A 21190-nucleotide genomic window follows, 5' to 3' on the forward strand; every position below is an offset into this window, starting at 1 on the left:
ATTAATTGGTCTAGTAATTCTATCCTATCCTGGAACGTTTCTTGTCATGTGAAGTGTTTAATGTCTGCCATCCCTCCCATTTCTTCTGTCCCCACTTCTCAGGAGGAACCTGGCGATTTGACAGGAGTGCCGGAGGAATATCATGATCTGCGCACGGTCTTCAGTCGGTCCCGAGCCAACTCCCTTCCTCCTCACCGGTCGTATGATTGTAGTATTGATCTCCTTCCGGGGACCACTCCTCCTCGGGGTAGACTATACTCTCTGTCGGCTCCCGAACGTAAGGCTCTCGAGGATTATTTGTCTGTGTCTCTTGACGCCGGTACCATAGTGCCTTCTTCCTCTCCGGCCGGGGCGGGGTTTTTTTGTTAAGAAAAAGACAGTACTCTGCGTCCCTGCGTGGATTATCGAGGGCTGAATGACATAACGGTTAAGAATCGTTATCCGCTTCCCCTTATGTCATCAGCCTTCGAGATTCTGCAGGGAGCCAGGTGCTTTACTAAGTTGGACCTTCGTAACGCTTACCATCTCGTGCGCATCAGAGAGGGGGACGAGTGGAAAACGGCGTTTAACACTCCGTTAGGGCATTTTGAGTACCGGGTTCTGCCGTTTGGTCTCGCCAATGCGCCAGCTGTTTTTCAGGCATTAGTTAATGATGTTCTGAGAGACATGCTGAACATCTTTGTTTTTGTCTACCTTGACGATATCCTGATTTTTTCACCGTCACTCGAGATTCATGTTCAGCACGTTCGACGTGTTCTCCAGCGCCTTTTAGAGAATTGTCTCTACGTGAAGGCTGAGAAGTGCTCTTTTCATGTCTCCTCCGTTACTTTTCTCGGTTCCGTTATTTCCGCTGAAGGCATTCAGATGGATTCCGCTAAGGTCCAAGCTGTCAGTGAGTGGCCCGTTCCAAGGTCACGTGTCGAGTTGCAGCGCTTTCTAGGTTTCGCTAATTTCTATCGGCGTTTCATTCGTAATTTCGGTCAAGTTGCTGCCCCTCTCACAGCTCTTACTTCTGTCAAGACGTGTTTTAAGTGGTCCGGTTCCGCCCAGGGAGCTTTTGATCTTCTAAAAGAACGTTTTACGTCCGCTCCTATCCTCGTTACTCCTGACGTCACTAGACAATTCATTGTCGAGGTTGACGCTTCAGAGGTAGGCGTGGGAGCCATTCTATCCCAGCGCTTCCAGTCTGACGATAAGGTTCATCCTTGCGCTTATTTTTCTCATCGCCTGTCGCCATCTGAACGCAACTATGATGTGGGTAACCGCGAACTGCTCGCCATCCGCTTAGCCCTAGGCGAATGGCGACAGTGGTTGGAGGGGGCGACCGTTCCTTTTGTCGTTTGGACAGACCATAAGAACCTTGAGTACATCCGTTCTGTCAAACGACTTAATGCTCGTCAAGCTCGTTGGGCGTTATTTTTCGCTCGTTTCGAGTTTGTGATTTCTTACCGTCCGGGTAGCAAGAACACCAAGCCTGATGCCTTATCCCGTCTTTTTTAGTTCTTCTGTGGCTTCTACTGATCCCGAGGGATTCTTCCTTATGGGCGTGTTGTCGGGTTGACAGTCTGGGGAATTGAAAGACAGGTTAAGCAAGCACTCACGCACACTGCGTCGCCGCGCGCTTGTCCTAGTAACCTTCTTTTCGTTCCTGTTTCCACTCGTCTGGCTGTTCTTCAGTGGGCTCACTCTGCCAAGTTAGCTGGTCATCCCGGTGTTCGAGGCACTCTTGCTTCTATTCGCCAGCGCTTTTGGTGGCCGACTCAGGAGCGTGACACGCGCCGTTTCGTGGCTGCTTGTTCGGACTGCGCGCAGACTAAGTCAGGTAACTCTCCTCCTGCCGGTCGTCTCAGACCGCTCCCCATTCCTTCTCGACCATGGTCTCACATCGCCCTAGACTTCATTACCGGTCTGCCTTTGTCTGCGGGGAAGACTGTGATTCTTACGGTTGTCGATAGGTTCTCTAAGGCGGCACATTTCATTCCTCTCGCTAAACTTCCTTCCGCTAAGGAGACAGCACAAATCATCATCGAGAATGTGTTCAGAATTCATGGCCTCCCGTTAGACGCCGTTTCAGACAGAGGTCCGCAATTCACGTCACAGTTTTGGAGGGAGTTCTGTCGTTTGATTGGTGCGTCCGTCAGTCTCTCTTCCGGGTTTCATCCCCAGTCTAACGGTCAAGCAGAGAGGGCCAATCAGACGATTGGTCGCATACTACGCAGCCTTTCTTTCAGAAACCCTGCGTCTTGGGCAGAACAGCTCCCCTGGGCAGAATACGCTCACAACTCGCTTCCTTCGTCTGCTACCGGGTTATCTCCGTTTCAGAGTAGTCTGGGTTACCAGCCTCCTCTGTTCTCATCCCAGCTTGCCGAGTCCAGTGTTCCCTCCGCTCAAGCGTTTGTCCAACGTTGTGAGCGCACCTGGAGGAGGGTGAGGTCTGCACTTTGCCGTTACAGGGCACAGACTGTGAGAGCCGCCAATAAACGTAGGATTAAGAGTCCTAGGTATTGTTGCGGCCAGAGAGTGTGGCTTTCCACTCGCAACCTTCCTCTTACGACAGCTTCTCGTAAGTTGACTCCATGATTTCATTGGTCCGTTCCGTGTCTCCCAGGTCGTCAATCCTGTCGCTGTGCGACTGCTTCTTCCGCGACATCTTCGTCGCGTCCATCCTGTCTTCCATGTCTCCTGTGTCAAGCCCTTTCTTCGCACCCCGTTCGTCTTCCCTCCCCCTCCCGTCCTTGTCGAGAGCGCACCTATTTACAAGGTACGTAGGATCATGGACATGCGTTCTCGGGGACGGGGTCACCAATACTTAGTGGATTGGGAGGGTTACGGTCCTGAGGAGAGGAGTTGGGTTCCGTCTCGGGACGTGCTGGACCGTTCACTGATTGATGATTTCCTCCGTTGCCGCCAGGATTCCTCCTCGAGTGCGCCAGGAGGCGCTCGGTGAGTGGGGGGTACTGTCATGTTTTGTCTTATATTGTCTTGTCATTTTGCTTTTCCCTCTGTTCGTTTTCCCCTGCTGGTCTTTTTAGGTTCGTTCCCCTTTTTCTCTCTCCCTTCCTCTCTCTCTTCTCTCTATCGTTCCTGCTCCCAGCTGTTCCTATTCCCATAATCAATCATTTAGTCTTCCCACACCTGTTCCCTATCTTTTCCCCTGATTAGAGTCCCTATTTCTCCCCTTGTTTTCCGTTTCTGCCCTGTCGGATCCTTGTCTATTGTTCACCGTGCTGTGTCTTTGTATCGCCCTGTCGTGTCGTGTTTCCCTCAGATGCTGCGTGGTGAGCAGGTGTCTGAGTCTGCTACGGTCAAGTGCCTTCCCGAGGCAACCTGCAGTTTATTATCGAGTCTCCAGTCAGTTCTCGTGATTACGAGTGAAATTGTTTTTATGCTTTATTTACCGCTCCGATTTGTCTAGGAGTATTGCTATTTCCTTAAACTGGATTAAAGACTCTGTTTTCGCCAAGTCGCTTTTGGGTCCTCATTCACCTGCATAACAGGGCTTGGGTCATTGATAAGTCATTGTCTTACATGGCTGTGAAAGGATCCAGGAACCCAAATGATTTGGGTGGATCCCATCCTCCTTATGAAACGTGTTTTGTTACACCCATTGAGCTGCAATAATGACGTAGCCAGTTGTGAAGAGAAAGAATCCTGCTAAAGCATTCAATGCCACTATTCAGGGAGGGCACAGGGCCTGATATGATGGGTCTTTTATTAGTGTTTAACAGAGAGTCAGTCAGCTCTTTGAAATCCAGTTTCGACTGTTTAGAGCTGTCATTCATTGTCATTAAAACCCACATGGGACTACAGTAGAATTAACGTCCATGTCCTGGTGTAGTACATTCGGGAGCAGCTTAGTAATGTCATTTACTCGGGCCCCGAGATGGGACGTTGTTTTTGCACCAGGAACAGTCACATTTCTTACCATGGAGCTGCCCAAAATCACGGCTTGCGAGAAGGACGAGGAAATCTGCCCACTCCCACACTTCACAGGATGGTGTAGGCCTCTGACAGATGGTAGGCACAGCGGCCGCAGACACAGGTATCCTCTTGCAACGAAGGTGCAGGAAGAACACCGGACGTGCTACCTGTCCCAGACCTATTATTTGACCATGCTGGTCATTTATGAACATTTGAACATCTTGACCATGTTCTGTTATAATCTCCACCCGGCACAGCCAGAAGAGGACTGGCCACCCCTCATAGCCTGGTTCCTCTCTAGGTTACTTCCTAGGTTTTGGCCTTTCTAGGGAGTTTTTCCTAGCCACCGTGCTTCTTCACCTGCATTGCTTGCTGTTTGGGGTTTTAGGCTGGGTACATCACTTTGAGATATCAGCTGATGTACGAAGGGCTATATAAATACATTTGATTTGATCTGATCAGGCTCCAGGGAGGCGAAATTATTTGTTGTTTGTATCCGCTCCAGGCCTCTCGTTGGGAATGTAGACTGTTTTACCGGAAGCCGCTGTCTTCGGCTTCCACGGCTCATGACATGTGACCATTGTTGATTGCCATGCTTCTCTTGCTGTGCTCCTTCGACTTCGCTATCAGATGGGGGAGGAGAGACAGGCGATTTCTTCTATGCCCCGACAAATTGAGGGTGTTCTGACGGCAAAAGGGGTGGGAGGTACAACTCAATATTAGGAAGGTGTTCCTAATGTGTTGTACACTTACTGTATGTGCAGGGGGAGTGTTAGGTATTAGTCATTTGCATGGTGAGTTGTTTCACCCCCACCATTCCATCAATGCTTAGATCAATGTTATAATCAATAAAAGTCATATTCTCAACTTCCTATGTGAGCGTTGAAGGCGAAAATTCAGTATCTTTCAGCCGCCTGTATGTATGTGCCTGTGTGCGTGCATGCATCTACAATATGTATGTATAGTGAATGTGTGTTCAACAGTGCACCAGTCACAATCAGAAAAACACCAATCCTCTCTTTTTACACACACGCACGCACGCACGCACGCACGCACGCACGCACACACACACACACACACACACACACACACACACACACACACACACACACACACACACACACACACACACACACACACACACACACACACACACACACACACACACACACACACACACACCACTCTGACATGACATGATTGGTCACTTTTTCCCCTCTCCCTTCCTGCTTAAATAGTTTTAACAAAAGAGAGGGAGGGAAGGAGTGGATGGGGGAGGGGATGCATGTGCTGCTCTGTTGTCACTAAGGGAGGGAGAGAGGGGAGAGCAGAGAGAGAAGTGTAGGGTCCCAGAAGTGAAAAAGAGGGATGGCCATACACACCACTGCTCTACACTGCCTTACCGTGTGGGTTATTCTATTGGCTTCCACATAGGACGCATCATATCAAGGAAATAAAGCATGAGCAGGTAGGACTGGATTTTGTTTTAGAGTTTTATCTTCCTTCTGTTTTCATTTTCCTGCTTTTTTCTATCTTTCTTCTGTATTTCTTCTCTCACTCTGCTCTCCACATTCCTATTCTTTTCTGCTTTTCTCTTCTCTTTTTCTCCCATATCTGGTTTTGTGATATCCCTTTATTTATTTCTCTCTAAACCTGCTGTTGAATTTAGATATGTTTGTCCTCTGTTAGAAATATATAAAAAATCTTCCTCCATTCCACACTCTCAATCCTTATTTACATTTTTTCTTCTCTACCATGTGTCTATTATTTAAATGTTGATCCCCTCTGATACTCGAATTCCTCAGTTATCTTCATATTTTCATCCTGTTTCCTGCATTTTTGCCTTAGATGGTACTAACACAGCTGCATTCTTCAACACTTGACAAAGTGCAACGATCTGATGGTTCTTTTTGGTGTATAACTGTGTGAGTGTGTGGACCAGTGGATGGGTCCAGAGGATTGGATACTCTTTAGTCATTTTTCTTCTGATGGTGATGTTGTGGTTTTATGGTCAGAGGGCAGAAGCTGTTTCCTTTCTGTCAGAGCGATTAGCACCACTGTTACACGAACACTCAGACTGTGAGCAACACTATATATTGTTTGGTTTTGATTGTGCACATTCCTTTCCTGAAGAGTTTTCCCATTCCCGTTAGTTTATCAAAAACAAATCTTTTTCCAATAACAGACCTAATGTGTACGGAAATATTAAGGTTTTACACGTTTTAGATGATCTTACTCTTACAATTACATTCTTCCTTTCAGTCATGGTAATTATGTATTACCATTAGTAATAAGTGCTTCTGACAATTGTTTTTCTGGTCTGTAAATACTTTTGCATGTGAGTGAACAAGTGGCTAACCAAGTGAGCTAGTGACCTAGGGGGCTAGAGTGAGCAAGTGCTAGTGAGTGAGCATGAATGTGCTTGAGGAGGAAAATAAGTATTTTGCATTTGGGTCACTTCAATGGGAACATACAACCAGAGAGTGAATACAGCTTTTTGATGTTCGAGTTTTATGTGATTATGTACATATATTTTTTTCCAGCGCTGTCTAACTCACTGCTCTCTCTCCATTCCAGTCGTTAGTGTGTAGTGGAGGGTACTGAGGCTAGCAATGGAGTGGTGTATGACAACAAACACTAACAGACCCACTCAGATGGCCAGCAGCGTGGGACCAGCCAGCAGCAGAAAGTGTAACGTGTGTCCCCGCTTCCACCAACACTGAGTGGACTCAGTCCTCTCCTCTTTACCAGGGAGCAGGGCGGCAGAATGCTCAGTCCTGTCACCCTCCACAGTAAGTGTGTGTATGGAGCGGATGGGGGTTACACTGTGTGTGCACGCGCATGTGCATGCGCTAATTTGGTTGTCTTTCTCAGTCTTGACACTCAGTCTTGGACATTTCTCCTGTGGCCAGTGGAAAAGGGGGAGGTGATGGCGTGAGGGAGGGAACTGGGAAACGAGATATTGGAGAGGGGATAATAACTTTAACAGCTGAGTCTCTCTTCTCTGTGCTTCACATTGAGGAATTTTAAAGAAAGAGCTGAGTTGCTGTCTCTTTCTCTCTGGCTCTCTTGCTCTTTCTCTTTCTCTCTCTATTTCTGAATGGCGACCACCAGCGTGTTTAAGGCTAGTTTTAAACAAATCCAATAAATTAGTATTTTTCACATGCTTTGTAAACAACAGGTGTAGATTTACAGTGAAAGTCCCTTTCCAACAATGCACAGTAAAAAAGAAGGATGGGAATAGTGGCATGAGACATAAATACAGTGAATAACGAATAACAATAATGAGTCAAATTCACTTGGCTATGTACAAGGAGTACCAGTATAGAGTAAATGGGCAGGGGTACGAGGTAATTGAGGTAGCTATGTACATATACAGTGCCTTCGGAAAGTATTCAGACCCGTGACTTTTTCCACATTTTGTTACTTTACAACCTTATTCTAAAATGGATTTCAAGTGTTCCCCCCCCCATCAATCTACACACAATACTCCATAATGACAAAGCAAAAACACGTTTTTAGAAATGTTTGCTAATGTATAAAAATACAAAATAAAATAAAAAATATATATATAATACATTTACATAAGAATTCAGACTCAGTACTTTGTTGAAGCACCTTTGGCACACCTGTATTTGGGCAGTTTCTCCCAATATTCTCTGCAGATCCTCTCACGCTCTGTCAGGTTGGATGGGGAGCGTTGCAACACAACTATTTTCAGGTCTCTACAGAGATGTTCGATTGGGTTCAAGTCCAGGCTCTGGCTGGGCAACTCAAGGACATTCAGAGACTTGTCCCGAAGTCACTCCTGTGCTGTGTGTTTAGTGCTGTGCTGTGTGTTTAGTGTCATTGTCCTGTTGGAAGGTGAATCTTCACCCCAGTCTGGGAGTTCCATCTTGGGTTGATCAGACTAGAGAATCTTGTTTCTCATGGTCTGAGAGACTTTAGGTGCCTTTTGGTAAACTCCAAGTGGACTGCCATGTGCCTTTTACTGAGGAGTGGCTTCCTTCTGGCCACTCTAGTACAACGGACTGACTGGTGGAGTGCTGCAAATATGGTTGTCCTTCTGGAAGGTTCTCCTACCTCCACAGAGGAACTCTAGAGCTCTGTCAGAGTAACCATCGGGTTCTTGGTCACCTCCCTGACCAAGGCCCTTCACCCCCGATTTCTTAATTTGGCAAGGTGGCCAGCTCTAGGAAGAGTCTTGGTGGTTCTTCTTACATTTAAGAATGATGGAAGCCACTGTGCTCTTGGGGACCTTCAATTCTGCAGAAATGTACCTCTAGCTCTGTGCCTCAACACAATCCTGTCTCGGAGCTCTACAGAAAATTCCTTCGACCTCATGGCTTGATTTTTGCTCTGACATGCACTGTCCACTGTGGGATCTTATATAGACAGGTGTGTGTCTTTACAAATCATGTTCAATCAATTGTGTTTACCACAGGTGGGCTCCAATAAAGTTGTAGAAACATCTGAAGGATGATCAATTGAAACAGGATGCACCTGATCTCAATTTCGAGTCTCATATCAAAGGGTCTGAATACTTATGTAAATAAGGTGTCTGTTTTTTGCAAACATTTCTAAAACCCTGTTTTCACTTTTTCATTAGGGGGTATTTTGTGTAGATTTCTGAATCAATTTCAGAATAAGGCTGTAACATAACAAAATGTGGAAAAAGTCAAGGGGTCTGAATACTTTCCCAAATGCTCTGTATGTAGTGTGTGTGTTAGGATGTCAATGTAAGTTTGTGGGAGTATGTGGGTCCAGTGTGTGTGCGTATAGTCAGTGCAACAATGATCTTGCTGTCCAATCTATTGGGGTAGAGAATATTCTATCTATCCTCTATCCTCCATGTAATTGAAATGTGCTGGTACAGTGGGGGACTGATTGTGTCACAGTGAGCAGTCCCTCCTCGTTATGTAATGTAGCGCTTTATCCACACGGGGAGAGTAAAATTAGCATCCTTGGACTCTGCCATCATATCCTTTCCTATTTCTTGGTGTTAAACTAAACCCAAGAATCAATTGGCTCTGCGTACATTATTATGTTCTGTGTTTTGGATGTTAATTATTTTCTTGGGACACATTTCTAGCTTGTTATTGTTTTTAGTAATGCATTCCCCTAAATAGGTGTGTATTTGTGGTGATAGCTGGGTAGATAGATTGTTATGCTTCCACATGCATGTGTGCTTTGCATGACGGGTCTCTAGGACAAGCTAATGAATATGCTTATATTGACTGATGTTATTGATTAGGAGAAGGTTTAACAGGATTACCACACTAACATGATTTGAATAATACATTAGGGACGCACTTTACCTACCTCTGTGTGCTAGCAGGACCGCTACTATAGGCAGAGATATTGGAGCCTACAATTTTGTTTTGGGGGGTTTTGAAAAGAAGAAGTGAATTGTGGGTACACACATGCTTTGTGTCTTGACTGCGATAAGATTGCTTAGCGTACGTCTGTAACATACCTGCTTTTGGAAAGACTCACACTTCTGTGTTAGATTTCTCCCCCATAGAGAAACTTCTCTCTCACACACCCCCCCCACACACACACACACACACACACACACACACACACACACACGTCATAATTAGGAGTGTGTGATAAAAACGTGGTAGTGAATACATTTTGTGGATCGTAGCTAAACAGTTGCTCAGGGTGAAGTAGTTCTGTGAGCGAGAGTCAGGTTGTTAGTGACGGGGTGTAAATGAGCTCTAATTAGAGTGGTGTGGAGTGATTCACGTGCACACACAGACACTCTTTCTCTCTCTCTCTGTATCTCTCTCTCTCGGTCACACACACACACAAACGTGTGCATCAGGCCACCATAGTGTTCATGACAGCTCATTAAGCAAATTTTGAGTCCAGTTGATTTAAGGTCCTCATTAGGTGGTAAAGGCTTACAGAGCCCTGGCCTGCAATGATGTAGAGTTTGTTCAGTCTGTAGCCAACAGCAAGATCAGAGTGACCATTTAGCCATTCCACACAGAGGAATGCATGGAGAAACAGCCGAGGGCAGGCAGAGAGTAACCCAAAGAAAGGAGGAAGGGAAAAAGAGAACTATGTTTATGGAGAAATAGTATAAGGATGGGGATTTAGAGACAGAGGTGGGAGAGAGAGAAGGGCAGATGGACTGGTCAGCTGCAGAGTGATATATGTGTGGACACAATGAGCAAAGAGGCAAGGCAGCTCCGGCCACATGAGTGTGTGAGCTGAAAGAGACAGAGTGTGGGGGAGGGGTGTCCTAAACCACGCGAGCATGGACACATGTTAGTACAGGTCTGAGGGAGGGAAAGAGAGAGGGGGAACAGGAGGGGAGGAGAGGGAAGGGAGAGAATGGAATGGAATGAAATGGAAGAGTTTAATGTCCCATTGGTTATCTGACGTGTGCCGTACTGATCCAGATATGGCTTCAATTAATACTTATGAATACTGTGTGAGCAGCTGATAGAGAGCTCTCTCTCTCTCTCTCTCTCTCTGAATTCCATACATTCCAATAGCCTAAGTCATCTGCAGGATTCTCTCTCTTGCCGCTTGGCAGGTCTGCACAGCATGCTCAAACATCCTGGTCTTCGCACAGACCTATCTGCGTATCTCAATCAAACACAACACATAAACACCATTAAACTTTCTCAGCAACATTATGTGTGTGCAGTCTTTGTGTATTGTTACTGAGTAATAGTGATTATTTTGGAGTGGTCAGGCTACCTACCCTTAGTGAAAATTATCCAGTCCAATCTATCACACTGCCTCTGATGCCTTGCAAACACTCCAAATCCCATGCCCATGTCCCTCCCCGCCTCCCTGCCTGCCTCTCTCCGTTATTCATCTAATTAACCCTTAATTGCTCACACTGACCGTGCAGTGGACCGCTACCAAGAAGGAGATTTAATTCACACCAGCAGCTCTTCTGGTCACACAGATCAAATACATGCACAAACTCTGGCCCATATGTTGACTGATCACATGATTCATTGTTGAACAGAACTAAATAAGAGTGTGTATAAAAAAAATAAGAAAATGAGTAAGATCAGACATGCCTGTCGGTTTGGTCTCTCCAGTGTTAATGGTACTACTGATTTGCGTTATTGTGAGATCTAGGGAACACAACACTTGAACAACATATATGGTCTGTGCTGGCTGTGGAATGGTAATTTGGACACTGACCCTTGTTGGTGATTGACGGTAGGTAAAGAGAGAGAGAGAGAGAGAGAGATCAGCGCAGAAGCTAAATCGTCTCTCCACCTGGCTATGTAATTAGGACCAGTCCAGCTAGACAAAGCTGCTTTCTCTCACAGAACTGGACAGAGTGGATGGTGTTGAAGGAGGAGGTGGGGGGGGGGGGTCCACATACTGGCCATCCTCTGACTGGATTGATCAAGCTCTTGTTTACAAGGCCCCTTTTCCCTATTCGATGTGCAGGCGCACACACGAATGCAGGCGCGCACACACACAGGCACACAATCATTCTGTTTTACTGGCTTCCTGGTCCTATGAGGCATGTTGGATCCATGTGAGGGCCTTCATCCTGAAGACAGGAAAACAAAAGCTGGGGTGTAGAGTTAGGGTAGCACTTGACCTCTGGAGAGAAGAAGGAGGAGGAGCGTGGTGCATGTGTGTGTGTGCGCATATATGTGTGTGGCATTTGTGTGGTGGATGGATAGGGGTGGTTACAACTCTAGCTCACTTCTTCCAGGTCTCAGATTTCAGGAGCCACTATCCTGTTGGGAATACCCATTACACATGTGCAGTCATGCACCACACACACACACACACACACACCTTGTAAGCTGTCAGTACTGCTGGTGGATATATGGAGCTGGTGGTCTGAGTTAGTGAGATGTTTGGGCTCTTATAGGATCTGCTGTCAGACAATGGGGTCCCGTGGCTTTGTTAGGGGACGTGGGGGGACAATAGGAGCTGAGGGACAGGCTGGACACAGCGAAAGAAGGCCCCTCAAAACAGCTGTCTCTTTTTGGGACCCTCACGACAGTGTTGACACGTAATGCCACACGCATACATATGCACAAACATGCTCCCTCCAATCTCAGTCGCCTAACACGTTAGACTCATCCACACAGTCAAAACCTCTACTTAGAGTTAGGTCCAAAGTCGGAACTCTTAGTACAGAACAAGGAGGTGATTATAGAACCAGAGTTTAGTAAACTGTTAGATGCATGCGATGCACACGGGTTGCAGTATTTGGCACCAGTGGCTGGAAACAATTTTGAGCTATAAACAATTGCAAACAATTGAGTTACGCATCATGTATCTGCCATGTTTTGGTTTTCTATTATTACCCATAGTGAAGTTTTCAACTCCCCTCACAATCATTTTGAGGACTTACAACATCACAAACAGGAATATACCTCCAACAAGAGGACAACAACAGAGATGACAATACACAAAAACACACATACATGATCATTAAAAAGCCATTATAAGATGCATGGATGTAAGGCCGTCTTATACCTCATCATCCTCATCATCTCAGTCTCCTGGTAAGCTTGCAGATATGATTTAGCCATGAGAGGTGCCCCTCTAAGCCCTGAGGAAGGGGGACCAGATTAGGGTTAGGGGACTGAACACACCCCTCTTCTCCATGCCCTACTCCCAATCCATCATCTGATACAGATGACTGTGTTATATACTCACTGTTTTTCCCTAATCTTGCCTGAAATCTCCTCACCCTCCTTTATGAATCAATACTACTGTAAAAATAGAGATGCACGTGCACACACATATAAATTCAACCAATTGTAACATTCTGTCATGAACACATGTTTAACTTAGTAAAAAACACATTTTCTAATTGTAAGAGGTACATTTTTTTTAACGACGATAGTAAGTGCCTATTAAGTTCCAACTAAAAGGACAGGGTTGACCGTACCCCACAGTTGGCTGCAACAGGGTTGACCGTACCCCACAGTTGGCTGCAACAGGGTTGACCGTACCCCACATTTGGCTGCAACAGGGTTGACCGTACCACACAGTTGGCTGCAACGGGGTTGACCGTACCCCACAGTTGGCTGCAACGGGGTTGACCGTACCCCACAGTTGGCTGCAACGGGGTTGACCGTACCCCACAGTTGGCTGCAACGGGATTGACCGTACCCCACAGTTGGCTGCAACGGGGTTGACCGTACCCCACAGTTGGCTACAACGGGGTTGACCGTACCCCACAGTTGGCTACAACAGGGTTGACCGTACCCCACAGTTGGCTGCAACAGTGTTGACCGTACCCCACAGTTGGCTGCAAAAGGGTTGACCGTACCCCACAGTTGGCTGCAACAGGGTTGACCGTACCCCACAGTTGGCTGCAACAGGGTTGGCGATTCAATCTTAAATCAGCAATACATCCCCTTGTTAGAGTGGGAATGGAAGCTTGTATACAACAGGGAGGGTCAATTGAATTCAAGTTTCACAAAAAAAAAAAAAATTGTTCAAACATTTCTAGATTGTCTATCTGTTGGTAACAGTGTTGACGTGTTGTGCTCGGCCAGCTCAGTTTTTCAACACAAAAGACCAGGAAAATGGCCAAAAAGTGTAGAAACAGCTCACATTCTTTGACACTATGATTTGACTATTAGATATTCACTGTTTCTTTTGAATATATTATTTAAAAGGAATAGTTTCCCCACATTAAAAATGAGAGTTCAGTTCACCAACAGGGTTGGTGAGGGACATGCATTGCATCACTTATCACATCAAATATATAATCTTACGAAATGACTTCTTCAAAGCAACAAAATATTTACAAATGATGGTGAAAAGGTGGAGAAATGTTGGGGTGAAGTTGGTTCAAATCTTAAATTCACAGAGGGACATGTCAAAATACAGAATTGTGGCACATTAGAAAGTCTTTATTCATAGAAAAAAATCTAATGAACAACATTTTGGGGGGAATCTATATCAAAGGGCACTTCATTCAGTGGGGGGAAAATAACCTAATTGTCAAACTAGAGTATAGTATAGATACCCAGAGTATAGTATATATACCTAGAGTATAGTATAGATACCTAGAGTAAGTATAGATACCTAGAGTATAGTATAGATACCTAGAGTATATTATGGTATCTAGAGTATAGTATAGATACCTAGAGTATAGTATAGATACCTAGAGTATAGTATATATACCTAGAGTATAGTATGATACCTAGAGTATAGTATAGATACCTAGAGTAAGTATAGATACCTAGAGTAAGTATAGATACCTAGAGTAAGTATAGATACCTAGAATATAGTATAGATACCTAGAGTATAGTTAGATACCCAGAGTATAGTATAGATACCTAGAGTAAGTATAGATACCTAGAGTATAGTATAGATACCTAGAGTATAGTATAGATACCTAGAGTATAGTATAGATACCTGGAGTAAGTATAGATACCTAGAGTATAGTATAGATACCTAGAGTATAGTATAGATACCTAGAGTATAGTACGATACCTAGAGTATAGTATAGATACCTAGAGTAAGTATAGATACCTAGAGTATAGTATGATACCTAGAGTATAGTATAGATACCTAGAGTAAGTATAGATACCTAGAGTATAGTATAGATACCTAGAGTATAGTATAGACACCTAGAGTAAGTATAGATACCTAGAGTAAGTATAGATAACTAGAGTATAGTATAGATACCTAGAGTATAGTATAGATACCTAGAGTATAGTATAGATACCTAGAGTATAGTACAGATACCTAGAGGATAGTATAGATACATAGAGTATAGATACCTAGAGTATAGTATAGATACCTAGAGTACATATAGATACCTAGAGTATAGTATGGATACCCAGAGTAAGTATAGATACCTAGAGTAAGTATAGATACCTAGAGTAAGTATAGATACCTAGAGTAAGTATAGATACCTAGAGTAAGTATAGATAACTAGAGTATAGTATAGATACCTAGAGTATAGTATAGATACCTAGAGTATAGTATAGATACCTAGAGTATAGTACAGATACCTAGAGGATAGTATAGATACATAGAGTATAGATACCTAGAGTATAGTATAGATACCTAGAGTACGTATAGATACCTAGAGTATAGTATGGATACCCAGAGTAAGTATAGATACCTAGAGTAAGTATAGATACCTAGAGTAAGTATAGATACCTAGAGTAAGTATAGATACCTAGAGTAAGTATAGATACCTAGAGTAAGTATACATACCTAGAGTAAGTATAGATGCCTAGAGTATAGTATGGATACCTAGAGTAAGTATAGATACCTAGAGTAAGTATACATTTACATTACATTTAAGTCATTTAGCAGACGCTCTTATCCAGAGCGACTTACAAATTGGTGCATTCACCTTATGACATCCAGTGGAACAGTCACTTTACAATAGTGCATCTAAAACTTAAGGGGGGGGGGGGGGTGAGAGGGATTACTTATCCTATCCTAGGTATTCCTTAAAGAGTATAGATACCTAGAGTAAGTATAGATACCTAGAGTATAGTATAGATACCTAGAGTAAGTATAGATACCTAGAGTATAGTATAGATACCTTAACCCCCTAGAATCAAATGACACACTGATGAGTCGGTCTAAGTTACATAACAAAGAAAATCTGCATTGAAATCTGCCAATAGAGATATCTCCATCTCAATCCACCAGAGTTATTTATATCTCCTAGATTTAGAATTATGATCATTTTTTGACTGTCCTTTTTGTGCCATTTATGAATGTGTTATTCAATGAGTTTCTATGGGCTTTAGTACTAAAGACCAAAATCAACGTTTTGCCCCCCCCCCCCCCCATTTTTAAAATAATTTTTGCCGATACCTAAAGGAGTCCTAAAGTTCTAAATCAAATAGCTAAATGATACATAGTGTGACCATCTTAAAACAATTCCATATGTCAGCCTCCCCAACATCTTAGACTCTAAATAATTGTTATAGAAAATCACTAAAGTAAAAGTGAAAGTCACCCAGCAAAATAATACTTGAGTAAAAGTCTAAAAGTATTTTATGTTACTTAAGTATCAAAAGTAAATGTAATTTGTCAAATATACTTAAAAAGTAAAATAATTAATAATTTCAGAATTTCTTTAAGTAAGCATTTCCCATACATACCCCAAGGGCTACATGTTTTACTTTTTGCCCTAACACAGCACAGCTGATTCAAATGATCAAAGCTTGATGATTAGTTGTTTATTTGAATCAGCTGTGTAGTGCTAGGACAAAAATCTCAATATGCACACCTTTGGGTCCCGAGGACTGAATTTGGGAAACCCTGCTTTACGAAAACCAGACTGCACAATTTTCTTGTTTTGTAAATTTACGGATAGCCAGGGGCACAATCCAACACTTGAGCATCTTTACAAATGTTTTGTGACACCGCCAGACCAGAGGCAGTAGGGAGGACCCTAAAATGTATGGAGTAAAACGTATATTATTGTCTTTCGGAATCGAGTGGAGTTAAAAAGTTGTCAAAATATAAATAAAGTACAGATACCCCCAAAATGACTTAAGTAAAGGTACTTTAAAGTACTATTTAAGTACTTTTTATAAAATGCAATATTGGTGCACAATATCTCCTTAAAATATCAAAGGGATGCAAAAGGAGCTCTTTTCATGGAACGACCCCTTCATGTGTGGGGCAGTGTGTGTCTCAGACTGTTTCTGCTAATGTTTATGTGTTTCTCTAATGTTTATGTGTTTCTCTTATGTTTATGTGTTTCTCTTGAAGTCCCTTTTTGTAAGCTTTTGTATGTACACGAGTATAGATGTGTCTGTGTAGATTGTGTTTATTATTTCCCTTAGGTTTGCCATTTTTTACCAAGGGTCTATCGACTCTGTGCCAGAAATGGTGTGTTTGTTTTTGAGCCGGGGACAGGGACAGTCCCATGACTGGCTGGAATTCCCTGGAGCATCAGGGGGATTTCACAGAGACATTTCCAGGGGGGATTGGGACTTGACTGGGGAGCGGCTGGGAGATTCAGCCAGGGCGACCTGGGATCTCTGGATTGGATGAGTGAGATTATGGGACTGAGTGATCATTTCATTTAGGGATCAACATGTGGATCGTTTAGCGGCCCATCTGGTGGTCCTGGTCAATGTGTGACTAAACCACACACACACACACACACAGAGGAAGTGTGTTAGTGTGTGTGTGCGTATGCGTGTGCGTGCGTGTGTGTATGGAGAGATCAGACAGTCTGATGTAGGCACCAGGCACTCTAGAGTTGTATTGTAAACAAACGCAACACTGAGACAACGAACCCACACCACCATGCTACTGACTAGGATTGGGGAAAGCATGTGAACAACCCCAGGTTTCTCTTTGCTTTCTCCCCCTCACTCTGTCTCCACCTTTCTCTCCCTCTCTTTCCCCTATTTCTCCCTCCCTCTCCCCCTCTCTCTCAGTTTTGTCGTAGCCTCTCAGTTCTAGACTCAAAGGGTCGGGACAGTTTAATAATACTCTACAATGCCTGGAATGTCAGCCTAATGCCTGCTCAAAGACAGAGCCTGTAAAGTCAATCAAAAAGAATGGTCGACCACTACCCCAGTGAAACACACTGCACCAGTGTGTGTGTGTGTGTGTGTGTGTGTGTGTGTGTGTGTGTGTGTGTGTGTGTGTGTGTGTGTGTGTGTGTGTGTGTGTGTGTGTGTGTGTGTGTGTGTGTGTGTGTGTGTGTGTGTGTGTGTGTGTGTGTGTGTTAGAGTGAGTGGAGTGGGGGTCTCACACACACAGAGCCCCGTACAGGGGGACAACAATGGTCCCAGTGAGAGCGAGGCAGAAGGGAGCGGGCGGCTTATTGCTGTGGGGACAAGGCCAGGGGCTGTGTTGTTCGTAACAACACGGCATGGAGGAGCTCAGAGCACTATGTTGTATTTTATCAACTAAATCTATTTGAATGTAGTTAGTGTATTACCAATGTGGTATGGTTCTTTGAACAACCTGAAAATCTGCAGTTATGTCTGCTCTGGACTGAAAGGTTAAAAAGTAATACGTGGTGAATAACCATGCTCTCTCTCGGTCCTCTCTCTGTGTCTGTAGGTCTGTTGAAAATGCATTGGTCTCCGGAGCACGTGGCCCCCCTGTCCCAGTGGCCTGAGCAGCACCTAGATGTGTCCTCCACCACCTCCCCTTCCTCCATCCACAAACACGATCCCTACGCCACCGCAGGTCGCTGCGGTTACACCCCTGCAGCCGGCTACCCCTGGGCCAGTGATGACATCTCGGCCCTCACTGCATCCTCCTTGTTAAAACACTATGCCGAGAAGTACTCAGGTCTGGAGTTGCCCTATGAGAGACCTGCCCCAGGGGCATATTCAGAGCCTGGGTCTTTCCTGAAGAGTGAGGCTGAACCCTGGTCCCTGGGGCAGGGAATGGAGTGTTACTCTGGGCTGGAGGCCCTGGCTGCAGGGGCCAAAGTGGGCTCAGTGTCAGTGGGCCTCACTGGCACGGGCAGTGTGACGGTAGTGAGCAGTAACTTGACCTCTGATCCCGGATATAGCAGCAGTGGCTCCTGTAATGGGCCGCCCTCTCAGGACTACCCACCCTCCTACAACAGCAGCTACCTCTCCTCTGGATACTACCCCCAGACTGGCTCAGCACTTCCCCCAGCCTCTCTACACTCTCTGCATACCACCCCCACCTTGGTGCCCAGCTACAACCTTAACAATCCAGTCTACAACTACCTGCCAGGCTGCTACCCCCACCCCCAGACCAGCCTGGCATCTGGCTACAGCCACCCCAGTGCCTCCTACCTCCCCTCAGGGCTGAGCACCTCTACCTCCCTGACCCCCCGGCCCACCGTGGTGGGGAGCAGCTATGGATACCCCAGCCACAGCCTAGGGGCCAGCTCTGAAACAGGAGGGCCACTGAAACGCAAGGCCGTTGAGATGGTGGAAGAGGGGGAGGAGGGAGGAGGAGAGGGGGAGGGCTCCCAGTACAGGAAGTACGGCAATGTCCATGGAAATGGCCACAGCAAGAGCCCCTTCAACGGCTACGCCATGGCGGGCTCAGAAGGCCAGGCCTACAAGCCTGGCAAGCCATTGGTGTTGCCTCCTTATGGTGGGCAGAGGGAGTACAGCCCCTCCTCAGGCCTAGGTGGGGAGAGCAGGGGAGGAGGGGAACACGGCTTCCCCCATCAGAGGCTGGCCATGAAGATGCCTGCATCACGTGCGCGATCTGATGACCCCACTGGAGGACGCTAGGTCAGGCACTTGAGAAGACAGCTTTATGGGGGTCCCTCCTTTATATTGGCATTTGAAAACCAAGTAGAGTACTTACTCAGCCAATAACTGGGGGAAAACAATCGTTGGATTTTGCAAAGAAAGATCATGTAATCTAACCAGTCAGGAGATAAAATGGCAAATGACTTGTATCCTCCTCTTACATCTTTATAATTTTAATTATTTGATTTTCTCCAAAGAGTCAATGGGCACTTTGTCCTGTAGGGGTGTGAGTGGGGGTGGGGTGGTATGGGGAGGGGAGGGGAGGGGAGGGAGGGTTCTAGATTGCCTGATTTAGCACTGTCAGTCTGAATGGATTACCTACTGCTTCTCTCAGGATCCTATTTATTTTTCAATCTGCTACTATGGCAGAAAGTGTCGTTTTGATGAGTTGCTCTCTTAATTAGGTTGGCCGCTTGATATGAAAAGGGCCTTTGACTGCAATACCTCCTCAAGCACCATAAGAATCATATCCTCTCAAACCAAAACGTAGAGAAGAACATCCTTGTGGTGTATTTTAATAACTTGACAACTCCAGCACAATCACGTCTCTTCGGAGGCTTGTTGCCTCCGTATACCTTGTTTGGAAACAAATGTCCCCCCTCTCACCCATTCCCTTTTCCCTTTTCCCGGTTTTTCAGTTCTCTACCCATCCTCTACCTTTCATCACTACTTTAGCTCACTCGTTTTCCCTCCCATGCTTTGTTTTTGTTTCGTTTCAGTCACTCTTTCTCTTTTTGTTAATTTCACATACAATCGCTCTGATATATCTAATTTCATTACGGAGTGCCACATGCAGTTCTATCAATACATTCAGATACGTAAACCTGCTGAAAGAGAGAATTGGTTAAGTAGAAACATACTTGAGAGAGTGAGCTGGAGAGTGAATGCACATTTTAACACAGCATCTTATAAACAGTGCACTATCAAACTAATGCATTTCCCAAATGTGCCATTTTCATACATATGCTGTACTACTCTTATAATCCTAAATCTGACAGTATTCTTTTTTATGTAAGCATTTTTTTCTTCACCTTTTAAAAAAAAATATATGTAGTCTTGTTATTGAACACTCAGGAATGTTGCCTCAGAATTAAAACATAAGAATGTATGTATTACCTTAAGGTGTTTGTAGGGAGCTTTATGGACGCTATAATGGAGTCATGGCTTTGTAGTAATACATATTTACTGTAAACTTCAGCGGACTCAGAGCTTTTAGGGCCACCAATGTTAACATTTGTGTGCCCACACTCACATCCGTGCACACAAACATCCGTGCACACACACACACACACACACACACACACACACACACACACACACACACACACACACACACACACACACACACACACACACACACACACACACACACACACACACACACACACACACACACACACACACACACACACACACACAGCTGTGTACATTCAAAAGTTAACACCCAAAGTACACTGCCACAGTCTTTGAACTTGGTGAAACTTGAGGTTGCTATCAAGGCCTGAAATGTTGAATGTAATTCAGATATTTTTTCTAAGGACAATAGATACATCAATGATGTTTTTAGATATATAAAACATTTTCTTCGTGTTTAGATTTATTTCCCATGTAGATTTTGGTGGAGTGATTATCTTCATGAAGTAGTATGTATTTAGCAAAGCAGGAAAAACACTTTTGGTGGACAAACTTTGACAACCTATGACAAAATGGAAATGACTAGTGCTCAAACCAAAAATAGTTTTAGAGATATAGGAAGTGAATGTCTACATCCATCAAACACCTTTCTATCAATGTAATCTATAACTTGCATTATGTATGTTTTTGAAATGTCTTAAATTCTGCGTGACCTTACAGCCCAGTAACAGTTCCTACCTCCCATCCCCCTTCTTTACTTTGTGTTTTCTATAGTAGCCATCTTATCAATGTCCAGTAACCCTCACATGTAGTATTATACAGACCATCATATAGTATACAGCTGCTGGGCCTCCATAGACACAGAGAATCCATCCTTGTTACCTTTGACCTCACTGTGCCTATTTTCTATATATTTTTTCACCTTTATT

At 44.6% G+C, this 21190-nt stretch overlaps 1 protein-coding gene across 1 annotated transcript; it reads left to right on the forward strand.

Moving 5' to 3' along the window:
• The first annotated feature begins 5286 nt into the window (after positions 1–5286).
• Positions 5287–19331, forward strand: LOC124002369 (fidgetin-like protein 2). The gene is made up of 3 exons (XM_046309738.1): positions 5287–5389; positions 6499–6713; positions 17944–19331. Exons 2-3 carry the CDS (start codon positions 6689–6691, stop codon positions 19104–19106), a joined length of 1188 nt encoding a protein of 395 aa, XP_046165694.1. The 5' UTR covers positions 5287–5389; positions 6499–6688; the 3' UTR covers positions 19107–19331.
• The last annotated feature ends 1859 nt before the right edge of the window (positions 19332–21190 follow it).

This window comes from Oncorhynchus gorbuscha, linkage group LG18 (genome assembly GCF_021184085.1).
Source record: "Oncorhynchus gorbuscha isolate QuinsamMale2020 ecotype Even-year linkage group LG18, OgorEven_v1.0, whole genome shotgun sequence".
NCBI lineage: Eukaryota > Metazoa > Chordata > Actinopteri > Salmoniformes > Salmonidae > Oncorhynchus > Oncorhynchus gorbuscha.